At 36.4% G+C, this 13,629-nt stretch overlaps 1 protein-coding gene across 2 annotated transcripts in view; it reads left to right on the top strand.

Annotated features, from left to right (window-relative positions):
• pou6f2 (POU class 6 homeobox 2) overlaps positions 1-13,629 on the top strand; it is a 130,521-nt gene that overhangs the window by 111,249 nt on the left and 5,643 nt on the right. Inside the window, exons 8-9 of one of the 2 annotated variants that reach the window (XM_065294893.1) lie at positions 810-966; positions 6,421-6,589. In XM_065294893.1, the coding sequence (XP_065150965.1) occupies positions 810-966; positions 6,421-6,589 (326 nt within the window). Of the gene's footprint in view, positions 1-806; positions 967-6,420; positions 6,590-13,629 lie in introns of both variants that reach the window. The other variant, XM_065294892.1, reaches the window with a different exon arrangement.

The following is a 13,629-nucleotide window of genomic DNA, read 5'->3' as shown; positions in this document are numbered from 1 at the left end:
AGAGAATTAATAGTGCAAGACAACAGCAGAGAAAAGTCAACCCACTTTGAGACAGATGAGTAGGCTTCATTCATGAACCGTGCAGATGCACCGTCTCAGATTTTGTCACTCAATGGTGCATAAAACATGAAAATTAATGGTGCCACAGTCATGCCACATTGCCCAAAATAATAGCTCATATTGTAGCCATATGATTTGGGATTTCTGGGCTCGGTAAACATGCGCGTTGTTGCTTTCATGTTAAAGTTTCTGTGCCGAATAGCCGAGCGCTGTCATGTCTTTCTTGCATTTGAAAGAGTCTGACAGGCGTGCTCAATGAAAAATTGTTTGGAGCATCACAAAGCGAGTAACCAAATTTCTCATCTCCAATAAACTGAAATGTTGAGCTAATCTTTTGTCTCGTAGACCTGAAACAATGCAGGACATTTTTCTTTTTATTCTAGTTTATTATTTCCTCATTTATTTATTATTATTAATTGCTTTCTAAGTATCCATTTTGAGTGGGAATAGTGCATAATATATTTCAAATATGGGACCGTGTTAATCTAACAATTAGATTTGGAGCTTCAAATATTGATTTCAGTCATTGATTTTAATCTTTAACATGAACTTACTCAATAGTCAATATTAAAGATATCAAGGTTATCTAGGACGGTTTTATGTAGTAAAATACACTTTAGCTGGGTTTTTACAGACTGGTTAACCAACATACAATATATTTGTATCAACATTCATGAGAAATTCTAACTAAAAATTGAGATTCTTGCATATACACATGTATATAAAACAATTTATGTGTTTATCAGCAGATGCCACAAGCATCTCAGACTGCGCCGGCTCCTCCTGTGTCTCAGCCGAATTTGCTGCGCATGCCTCACAACCAGAGTCCGCTTCGACAGGCCTCTTCCTCCTCCTCGACATCATCATCTTCCTCCTCAGCCCTCAGTGTCGGACAGCTAGTCAGCAGTAAGTGTCTGCTATATCTCTTCATGATAGCCCCCTCCTCATTAACGCCCCCTCCTCATTAACACATTAGACACGGAAATGTATAAATAAATACATGTGGAAATAAATAAATGTAGAAATAAATAAACGTGGAAAAAATAAATGTTGAAATAATTAAATGTTCACATAAATACATAAATAAATACATTAATGTGGAAATTAATAAAAGAATAACTAAAAATGTATAATTAAATACAGAAATGAATAAATGTTTTAAAAATATTTTAATACAAAACTAAAGAAATCAAAGTTGCAATACTCATTTATGTTTGTTTTTTATATTTCTCTGCATATTTATTTTTGTATTTATTTATTTATGTCTGTTTTATATATTTCTTTTTTACATGTATTTATTTATCATTTTTGCACTCCAGGTCCTCCATAACTCTAACCCTAATGCCAGGCGACAATGGTTTTAAAATCATGAAACATAAAAAAAGAAATCATGAAAAAGGTATAAACCAATACTTAAATGGACATCCTAAGGCAAACACCAAATCTAACCCTAAACCGAAGCATCAATGGTTTGAAAATAGGACAAAACAGTTGAGTACCAAATACGTGACAATGACACAGAAACATGTGACATGTTCACGCAAAAAGGCAGAAAAACGTGTTAGTGTCACGGAAAAGACTCACAAATTTACGTGACTAAAGGTACGTAATTTTGTGATACAGGGTTGTATAGTACAAAAGAAAAAGCATTTAAAACATATTTTTGTGTACTTACACAGTGAAAAACATATTGAGTTGGTTAAACCCATGGTTGGATAAGTATTGGACAGAACCAACTGTTGGATTATAAATAAACCTATGTTGTGTTAAACCCAGGCAGCGTCTCATAGCCCTCAAGTGGAGCCCGCCCCCAGTTTGAGAACCACTGGGTTAAACCAACCAAACATTTTAGTATTATAATATTATTTATAAGTGTTTAGGTTATTTAGGTTCAAGATTGTAGTTACATGCTAATACTTTAAATATACTGTAGGTACAATGTTATAACACATAACACACAATAGTTACATTGTATATGTTTCTTATGTAAGTATGTAGTATTTAAAGACACTTAAAGGTGCAGTGTGTAAATTTTAGCAGCATCTAGTGGTGAGGTCGCAAATTGCAATCAACGCTCAGTCCACAGTTCACCGAAACACATACAGAAGCTACGGTAGCCGCCACAGGATAAACATGTCATCGTCGGAGAAAAATTAGTAAAAAAAGTTTGTCCGTTAAGGGCTGTTGTAGGAACATGGCGGCACAAAATGGCGACTTCCATGTAAGGGGACCCGCGGTGTATGTAGATAAAACCAATTCATTCTAAGGAAATAAAAACATAACGGTTCATTATAAAAGGTCCGCTGATAATATAGTTTGATATATTATATTGCATTTCTGTCAAGAGATCCTTCTTAAAGTTACACACTGCACCTTTAATATGAAGCGTGACCAATTTCTTTTGTGTAACACAAAAGTTAATATTTTTAAAATGACCTCAAAGCAATATTGTTTTGGACCCTATTGTTAGTGTATGGATAAAAACATCCCTTAAGTATATTTGTTCTTCAGAAGATAGTAAGTCGTACATATTGAAAGTTAAGTGAAGGTACATAAATGATGACCAGATATTTCATCTTTGGCATAATCCATCTTTACCACACACGAAAACAGCAGTTGTGTGAATTATAAAAGTGACTCAAGTTTTCATATAATGGAAGTGAGCAAATACCTGCAAATTGACAAAAGCCTAGACCTCCAAAATTGGCATTTTATTAATAAGATTTTTTTTCTCTGCTCAGAAAATCATCAATATGTTGCCATTTCATTCTTGCTTTAAAAGGTTTTTATTTGATTCTGTCATGCAGCTGACCAAACTATAGACCTAATGAATGGAGGGTTGTGTTTAAAGTGGCTTTGGCCCCCAGAACCACCACATATAAATCACTCCCTCCTGCCTGTCAGAGCCACGCCGGCCCTTTTAAAAACTGTTTTACTTAGATAAATTCTCATTTGTCACAGCCAATTGCCCTAAAACCATTTCAAAGGCATCTGCAATGGAGTTTGGATTCAATAAACAGGAAGTTACCATTGATCAACAATGTGGAAACAACCAATGAACTGTTTCTGTATTTTTTCTTTTTTCTTTCTTTCTAAACATACAGTACATAACACCCTTAGCATTCTCTAGTCGTTTCATCGGTTTGCCGCTATGCCGTAGCTCTCCGTGCCATATTGTGTTTGTCTTCATGTCCTTGGCTAACACTAATTCTCCAGAACATGTTTTGAATGGAAAAAAATTTACTGACCTCACATCCACAAAAGAATAATCGCTCAGTTCAGTCGATATAAACGCCATACTTTCAAGGACCGTATGCATTGTGCATTTCATACAGTAAATCTGGTTTGCACTGATATTTTAGTTTCAAAAAGTTAAAATACCAATGTTGGCTCACTCTCTTTGGCTCGGTAGGATGGAAAAGATGCAGAAAATAAACCTTGTTGTTCTTTTTTTGGTCAAAACAATTTAGTTTTATATACAGTAAGGTAACCTCAGTATGGCACCTTATGAGCTAACATGAATGTTACTTAATGTGAAGTTGTCATCTCAAACAATGTCATCTTTGCATTATAAATGACATAATTGAACAAATGACACTTAATGACAGTTGTCATAAACGTGCATAAAATCTCCTTCATATTCGTGAAACGTGTCATGTCATGATTATGAAGGTGTCATGTCAGCCTTATGAACACCCCTTCAAGTAAAGTGTTTCCAGAAAGGGTAACTCAATCTACATTTGCTGTGGAAATTTACCAAGGGATTTTTACAACACATCCTCATCCCATGGCGTCAATATTTGACGCCACTTGACCATGCGTCAACAGTTGACGCGGAGGGTATACCTTTCGCGTCATTTTTTGACGAACTGGGGACTTCAATACTATTAGGTACGCGAAATTAAACAGTTGTCACCTGGCGTTGGGGTTAGGGTTAGGTTTGGGTAGGGATGTCGTTATGTAAATCTAACCCTAAACCGACGCGAAAATGGTAAGAAAATAGGAAAGAGAATGCAACGGACTTAATAGTATTAAAGTCCCCAGTTCGTCAAAAAATGACGCGAAAGGTATACCCTCCGCGTCAACTGTTGACGCATGGTCAAGTGGCGTCAAATATTGACGCCATGGGGTGAGACTGGGTTGGATTTTTTATGTCACCACAGAGCAATTCAAGTTTAGCTGTAAATTTCAAGATCTGATGTTATATGAGGAATGACAGGGTGCTGCTTCAATAAATGTTCACCTTAAATTTGGCCGATGGATTCTTTTAATAATTCATTCATAATGACTGCCATGCATTATTCATCCAACCAAAGTTGTCTCACGTAAGCAAGATGCACGACCACCTGGCAGTGATGTATACACCCAGTCACATTTTATTAACCAAAAAAAATCTAAATGTAGTTTAGACTGTAAAGCCTCATGAAGTGCATGCAGCTGCTAAAATAAAAATTGCATGCTGTAGGTCTTGTCTATGTGTGAGACCTAATCTCACGTTTAACTAGTTGCCTATTATTACTTGCATATTTTTAGCATATTGGCCGTTTATTAGCATGACCAAATTCTTCATCCCTTAATCCTACGCCATACCTACACCTAAACGTTACAACAGCTATCTTATTAAGTATTAATAAGCAGTAAATTAGGAGTTTATTGAGGCAAAATCTGTAGTTAAAGGGACACTCCATTTTTTTGAAAATATGCTTATTTTCCAGCTTCCCTAGAGTTAAACATTTAATTTGTACAGTTTTGGAATCCATTCAGCTGATCTCCGGGTCTGGCAGTACCACTTTTAGCATAGCTTAGGCATTATCCATTGAATCGGATTAGACCATTAGCATCACGCTAAAAAATAACCAAAAAGTTTCGATATTTTTCCTATTTTTTCCTATTGTACTAAGACCGACAGAAAATTTAAAGTTGCCGAGTAATATCATTGCGCCTGCTGCAGCCATGTTACGGCAGCAAAGTCCTTGATTATTACGCCAGAATGAGAGTATAGTTCCTAGACATATCTGCCTAGAAAATTGCAACTTTTAATTTTCCATCGGTTTTAGTACACGATGTAACTACAAAAGAGTTGAGTTTTAAATGGGAAAAATATCAAAACTCTTTGGTCATTTTTAGCGCGATGCTAATGGTCTAATCCGATTCAATGGATTATGCTAAGCTTTGCTAAAAGTGCTAGCGCCAGACCCAGAGATCAGCTGAATGGATTTCAAAACGGTAAAAATCAAACGTGTAACTCTAGGGGGAGCTGGAAAATTAGCCTATTTAAAAAAAAAGTGGAGTGTCCCTTTAATAGTGAATATGTGTTCTCCATTCTGCATTTTGGCAAATGCCAACAAAACAACAAAAGAAGGAATGTGAAATGAAAGGCATTGCTTCTGGAATTCTCTTGATTATTTTTACCAATCTACGTTAGGCTATGTGTCTCAATACAGTGTTGATTTTTTTTGCTGGCATTTACAGTTTTCACAGACAGAAATGGTTCGAGGAAAATAGAGGAACATTGGATGAATAAATGTTCTTGTCAGAGCTATGTCATAACAAAAGAAGTTTACTTATATTCTGATCTGTGTTCAGTCTCTCATTGATATTGCTGTCATATTATTATATAATGGAAAAAAAAGCTGTTTTTTTTACAGTTCCTGTTAGCCAAACATAAACATAAGCACATGTCACTGAAAAGTGCCTTTGACATTTTTGTCTAAAATAATAATAAAAAATACATTATTTAAAGGGGACAGAGAATGAAAAAACATTTTTACCTTGTCTTTGTTGAATAATGTTTCACGAACATACAAAAAGTGCTAATCATGCTAAACATCTCAGTCTCATAGAAATTCCTCTTTTAGAAATGTCAGCCAGAAAACGGCCCAATCTGAAAAACTGATGCTTATGACATCACAGGCATCTCACCACCCTCCAGTTTAAAATAATTGGCTAAATTTTTTGAGTGGCAGCAAAGTCAGCCAATCAGTAATGAGATTGCAAGTTAAGCCAGTAGGGAGAGCCAAATAGGTGCAAAACCACTTGTTTAAAATCCCCCACCCTAATAGAGCTATCTGAGAGAGGTTTTTAGGAAGCTTCTAAGGCATTACAGACCCAAACAAAAAAAATGTGTCTACATGTCACATCACAGAACAAGGATAAATACCCCGTTCAATCATTCTATGTCACCTTTAACATCTTTTGTTGAGATTCTTAGCTCATATGGACCCTTAAAATATTTTAATGACATTACTACTTCATATAGAAACTGAACACTTTATAAAAGAGTAAACCTGGTCTGTTTTCAGGTTGATAAACTCATATGAATGGAGAATAGCAGCTTTGTTTTTGTGTTTTGTTGCATAGATCCACAGAATGCTCCCAGTGAAGTGGACGGTGTAAACCTGGAGGAGATTCGGGAATTCGCCAAAGCGTTTAAAATTCGCCGGCTGTCTCTGGGTCTGACTCAGACGCAGGTGGGCCAAGCCCTTAGTGCAACCGAAGGCCCTGCCTACAGCCAGTCTGCCATCTGCAGGTATGGAGGTCTAACACCTACCGGATAGATACAGTACAGTCAAAAATACATATTAATATCTGTACAGAAATGCATTAATAATGTCATATATTTAGGACAAAATATTACAGCAATATCGCATCCGGGGTGCTGTTGTACTAAGCATAGTTGTGATTCCAGCATAGTCTGATATACGGTACAGCAGCATAATTATACCATTACAGTTTTGCACAATAACTCTTCAGATAACCACAAAAAATATTAAACTTTGACATTTGTGGAGTGCAAAACTGTCATTCTGATAAAAGTATTTAAATTTCCAAAGGAGTGTGCTTTATGTAAAATAAACTCTTAAAAACTTTCCTTAAAAAATCTTTAAAAACCTTCAAGCCACATAACGTTGTCTTATGTCACCATAGTCCACTTCTTTGTTTTAGTGCCATCCTGGATGACATACAAGTTGTATCTCTACTGTATTTATATTTAATCACAAATAATTAAGACGTTAAAGAGAATATTTATAATTTATATCAGATATTTTTCCAGTTTTTGCCCATCAGTACTCTTCCATGCCCTCTCTATATTAGAAGATTCAGTTACTAATGTAAAATACATCAGCGGTATTACAAGAAGCACTTAAACCACTTAATAATTTCTAAGGGCCATGTTTTCACATGACATTTAGCTGAAGGGTACTTGACAGGGCTAGACTTTTAATAAAAATGTTGTGTTTCACAGTGCAACAACGACATGGATTTGGTCCTAAACTAGGACATTATGTAGCATTAGCAAATGAAATATTTAACATCATCATCAAGGCACAATTTCTGCTACTCGGCAGTTACTTTTTCACACTGCATCACAGTTTTTAGCAAAAAGCGACAAAGATGACGTCAGATTTGACAGGGCATGTGTTGTTTTATTATGCAAAACCTTTAAAGTGTCTGCTCATGGACATAAATGAGAATACAGCAGTTACAGGAACTATAACCCCCCCCCCCTACAAAAAATAATGCATATAAGTAAGTGCATAGAATTATCTCAAAGTAAGATATTTATTCATTACAGTTGCTCAGACATTAATGGTTTTTTTTTTTTTTTGCACATTGTCACATTAAAACCACTATACTTGAAACTATCAACAGTTTTCAATTTTAAATTACGTGGCAGAGGGAAAGTTCTGAAAGTCTTTAAAATAATGCATGAAATATTTACCAGCGTGCATTATTTAAGTATTTATAGCATACATTAAAAGCCATTAGTTTCCGGAATAAACAGGTGACATGATGTCCTCTATATGCGTTCTTTCATGTCTTCAAAAAGGAAGTGGGATTTTTTTCAGTTGTATAATATTTGATATGACAGCGTGCAGAGCGTTCTTGACTTTTAAAGGCAGACTTCAAATGCTTTAATTTAGTTAACATCAGCAGAGACAAGAGGGGAAAGAGGTGAATTTTTTTTTGCTTGTGAATGTGGGAGCTCTTGGGGCTCTTGTAGTCTGTGCTCAGTCAAACTCGGCCTGACAGTTGTCTCTATCTTGTCCGATCTCGTTGAAAAGGCTTTATTGGTTCGTCTGAACAATCACAAAGGTACATTGTCAAACCGATCATAGACTCCAAAGAATCCAGATGCCTTATGACTGATGTGAAGACTTTGACATCAGCATAATCAAATTTGTTCAAAAATTTTGTATTCTTCTTATAAATGATACAAGATGATATCAAAAAAATCTCCTGGGATCATATAGGAGAATAAAAAGAAATCATAATCGTTTTGTTTATTGTGAAACAATTAAATTTTCCTCAGTTTACATCCCACAATTCACAGGCATTCGCGAGCCCTCTTTAGCATGCAACGCTGCACACGGACACTCATGAGATGTCATATCATCATGTAATTGCGAGATGGAAATCGCTTTTCCGCTTTTAAGCCGTACGAATTTACAATATTAATCCATGCTAAAACATTAGAATCACATTAATGATTCATGTTATAGGCTGCAAAGCTGTCATGTATAATTTGCACAACAAATTGGGCAGAAGAGCTGCTTAAAATGACTGTATATATATATTTAATCATACCTAGTTTCCATACGGCCCATCGCATGCTTTATTTCTGCTGTCCTCTCTACCATTAGACTCCATTCACTTACAAAACCATCAGCTGCTATGTTAGGAAAGTTTAACCTTCTTCTTTTACTTATTTGTTTGGAAAGCGTATTAAAAAATACAATTTAGCTTTAGATTAAATGTTCATTAAAGGGCGGTTTCCCGGACAGGGTTTAGATAAGTCCAGGACTAGTCCTTGGTTATATTAGGGTATTTATGTCGTTTTTTACAAACAAACCTTGTTCGGGAAACGTCCCCATATGGATAACTTCATGAGGTTGGGATGCAACTAACTTAGAAATGCTTAAAAGACAGTGTTACATTCATAACAATAACAGGGTTATGTTAAAACATGAATTATACAACAGTTAGTCCCTAGTTCTTTAATCTAATTGGATGAAAGGCTTTCCAAGTCAGTGGCGTGTTTACCATTTTGGGGGCCCTATGCAAAGTCCAAGAACCAAGGCCCCCCATGCCCCAGCATTGCCCAAGGTTTTTCAATTGAATTGCACAACAATAGTATTTAGTATATAGAATTAAGTGAGATATATATGAACCAGGTTTATTTTGTTTTACACTGCTTAAAATAACACTAAGTTGTTACAGTTTGGCATGACAAAAATTCTTGATTTAAAAAAAATGTTTCGCACCCCTCTCAGATATTTTTTTTGCTTGCAAATGTATTATAGGATGTATTTAAAGTCGCCATGAAACGGAAGTAGCGATTGCCTTATTTTCCCCGTGGTGACGTATATCCGAATGAAACGGCTTTTGAGATGAAATAAGGCAGGGCTGGATTTGAATTTGTCCATCGAGATCTGATTGGATCGTTTGAAGTTGGGTCGTGTTGCTAATTGCTAATCACTGCGATCTTCTCCCGGACCCCGCCCAACTGCCATACTTTTGACCGGAAGTGAAGAGAGATCGTTTTGAGGAGGGGAGGAGATTTGCATTTTTGATTAAAGATTATGAGCACACACGAATTTTTAAAAAATAATGAAGCTCACAGATAAGTCATTTGTTAATAATACCACACTATTAAAAATACATATATAGTTTTTCATTTCAATTTCATTGCGACTTTAAAACAATGTTATTAATACTGCAACTTCAGTGTCTGACATCTTACTAAAAAAACTAAATGAGGAAAAAGAGGAAGCATTAGATTAAGATTCATACTGATCTAACAAACTGAACTAACAAACACCAGCAAAGTACATTGTAAGTTGGTTATTGCTTGAATTTATGGATGGGAATCACATAAAACTCTCATGTTCATATTGTAAAAACAAACTTACTGTGAGATACAACAAGCATATAGACTAGACATACAGTAAAGATGAGATTAATGACAATGATGAGATACAGAATATGATTTATGTATTTTAGACATTATTTAAATTTTATCATGTTTATACCTGTACGAGTGTGGAACAAAAGATGCGTGTCATCAAACCAAACCACCAATCACAGGTGTGAAGCCCAAAGTCTTTAAAGTAAACTTGATCATCGAGTGAATGTTGTGCAGTTGCGAGAGCACAGAGAGAGTCGAGCGAGCGCTCATTCCAGCACTTGTGTGGCTGCTTTTGTGCCCACTGTGCAGAGGTGCGCTGTCCCGTAGAGTTCGCTCATCTGGTTTTTGTGCGCGCGACTTTTGGGTCTGATTAAACGCCATAGGCGCGCATATAATTGGTTCGCGCAGCTCAGATCACTCGAGTGGCGCAGTTTCGTCCTTCTTTTGATGAGTTAGGCTTCCCATACTACATGTGCCCTCGCGAGGATGCGCGCATATATTATTCTGCGTGCATACTTGCACATCTCTCGCTTGCCCGTGCTTTATCCGTGCCTTAGATTTGGGTCTGAAGAAACGTAACATACTTTCGCACACCTTGTGGCCAGTAGGGGGCCCCCCAAGCCCGCGAGGCCCTACGCAATTGCGTGGTTTGCGTGGTGGGTAAACACGCCACTGCAAGTACAGCACTGGGATGCTTTGCTGGTTCGTATCATACACAACAATAATCAGTGAAGTGATACTATGACAAAGTTATTGATTTCCTCAGTTAGTTCTAAGGGTGTTTTCAGACCTGTAGATCGATTGATTTGTTCCAAAACCGGGGGGTTAAATGACTACAATGTTGCAATTTCGTATTGGTTCGGTTTAGCCTGGCTCCGCCCTCCTATGTGCTTCCGCTTAATTTTCATTTCGCTTCAGCAGAACGTCTGGGACTGCTCTGTAGAGTTTCATTTTCTCCTGCAAAAATCTGCAGGACCAATCAGCGAACAGAGGGGAGTGGCTAAAAATGAGGACGTTTAGGTCGTGCGTCAGTTTGAGTTGTAGTTCAGTAATGGCAGCGGAGAAAGTCGTGAGAAAAGCTATTCGGTCCATTGTTGCAAAACTGCCAAATATACAGAAGTTAAAGCCGGAGCAAGAACCAGGTTTGCTAAGTTTTGTTGGTCTGATTATTTGTACTTGTTGTTTCCGTCCGGTTTCGGCGCATGATGTACGTCACGACCACACGTTAGCGACTGCGTATGGCAGATCCTGAGTGACTCTGGGCAGATCCAATAGTTTTAAACTTCAACAGAGGACCCTCCTTAACGGAAGTAACGCTTTGCAATGGACCGTGGCCAGACTCTCTGTACAAATGAAATGAATGTACCAGAGTGTGGTTGGACCAGGCTAGGTTCGGTTTGCATTCACAAGGCAATATTTCCAAACGAACCAGACTTTGTTAATTTAAGTTACGTGTGAGTAAACTCTTCTTTAACTCTTTCCCCGCCATTGACGAGTTATCTCGTCAATTAAGAGAAAAAATTTGCATGAAAAAAACTCGGCCCTGATGAGTTTTTATGGTTGTCTGTAATACCGCGATTATCCACTAGCACTTACCCAATTTATAAAAAAACTGACGCAAAAAATTATTTATTAATTTTACACTCTGTCTATGTTTTGATAATCGTTATAAATCCGATCTCTAAAAAAATTGAATTATTTCAGCATTTGCAAAAAAAAATTATATTGTATATTGTGCATTGTTACTTACATTAAATTAATTTAGCATTACAATGATTTCTTCTACTGTAGCTTCTCTTTGCGTTTCGAAATTGAAGTTGGTTGCAATTTGCAATCTCACCACTAGATGCCCACACTGGACCTTTAAATTCCCCATTCTAAAAATAATAAAAAAACAATAGGTTGCGATTAGATGTTTCAGTAAACCTCCACCTGCATTAACATCAGTACAGTACATGCCCTGCAGTTTGTCTTTCACTGTCCAACCTCATGTCAAGCCCTTTGGATCCTTGTATTGTTGAAGTAAAATTAATAAGTCCAATAAGTCATGCCTTAATAAATAACTCAGCATCTCCACATGCCTTGACTCTGGTATTGTTTCCTGTCCAGCTTGATTTAACCATGTGCTGTCACTCAGCCCATGTCAAAAAAACATCTCTCGTGAGTTTGAGGACCTGAGAGAGCGAGGGCCTTTGCCCCTGCTTCAGGCGTCTTTTCAAATGCCAGTTAAGATTCCATCAAAGGCCTCCTCACAGGAGCCTGTCCAAGAGTTCAGGACCAGGAGAGACTATGTGTTGTTTTAGCGAGCAGTGGTTCACCTCTCAAACCCTCTTCCGCCCTTAACTCATTCAGCTGGGCTTTTCTTGGATGACTATCTGACAGATGTCCATGCGTTGGATAGAACTGCAGGTCAGATCTCGCCCAAACATCTCTCCATTAAAGCATGTGTCAGACTCACCTGCTTCAGCACTTTGGACATCATTACATTCAGTGGAGGAAAAACATCATGGATATTCTCTATCAATGCTCTGTAGCTGAATTTGTTAACAATTTAAGGTTGTCAACTGGTTTCTCACAATCCAGATTATACACTTACATGAATCAGTAAGGTTTAACGTGTCAAGATAACAAAAATGTCCTTAAATACATACTATTAAATTCAGAATTATCCAGCATACACTGCATTGTAGAAAATTCTTTGATTGCCTTTAAATTTTGTTTTATCAACTCGGCTTTACAAGTCATGTCAACTTACTATTATTTATCTTGATAAGTGATGAGAGTTGTAACACTGCAAAAAAATGATTTTCAAAAAAAAAAATTCTTAGTATTTTTGTCTTGTTTTCAGTAAAAATATCAAAAAATTCTTCAATTAAGATGCTTTTTCTTGATGAGCAAATGATCCATATCATGTTTTTAGACCAAAAATATTAAATTTAAGTGATTTTGTGTATAAAACAAGCAAAAAATCTGCCAATGGGGTAAGCAAAAAAATCTTGAACATTTTTCTTAAAAACTAAATTCAAGAAAAATTTGCTTTTCCCATTGGCAGATTTTTTTGCTTGTTTTTTGCACAAAATCACTTAAATTTAATATTTTTGATCCAGAAACTAGACTTATTTTCTTGGGTCGTTTTGCTCATCAGGAAAAAGCATCTTATTTTAAGAATTTTTAGATATTTTTACTGAAAACAAGACAAATTTTTTTGCAGTGTATAACTTTTAAAGGTGCAGTGTGTAAATTTTAGTGGCATCTAGTGGTGATGTTGCAAATTGCAACCAACGGCTCAGTCCATGGCTCACCCCTCACTTTTAAAACGCATAAAAAAGCTACAGCAGCCACCACAGGACAAACATATCATTGTTGGACTCAACTTAGTAAAAAAGTTTGTCCGTTAAGGGCTTCTGTAGAAACATGGTGGTACAAAATGGTGATTTCCATGTAAGGCATAAGGAACCCTCGGTGTATGTAGATAAAAACGACTCATTCTAAGGTAATAAAAACATAACAGTTAATTATGTAAGGTCTTTATACACCACTGATAATATAGTTTTATATATTATATTGCATTTCTGTCAAGAGATCATTCAAAAAGTTACACACTGCACCTTTAAAATCTAGTTGAAATAAGTCAACTTCATTTTAAAAGTTATAGCAAG

Source organism: Paramisgurnus dabryanus, chromosome 22 (assembly GCF_030506205.2).
Source record: "Paramisgurnus dabryanus chromosome 22, PD_genome_1.1, whole genome shotgun sequence".
Lineage (NCBI taxonomy): Eukaryota > Metazoa > Chordata > Actinopteri > Cypriniformes > Cobitidae > Paramisgurnus > Paramisgurnus dabryanus.
The sequence above is the reverse complement of the archived record's forward strand: the minus strand, read 5'-3'. Positions and strand labels throughout refer to the sequence as shown.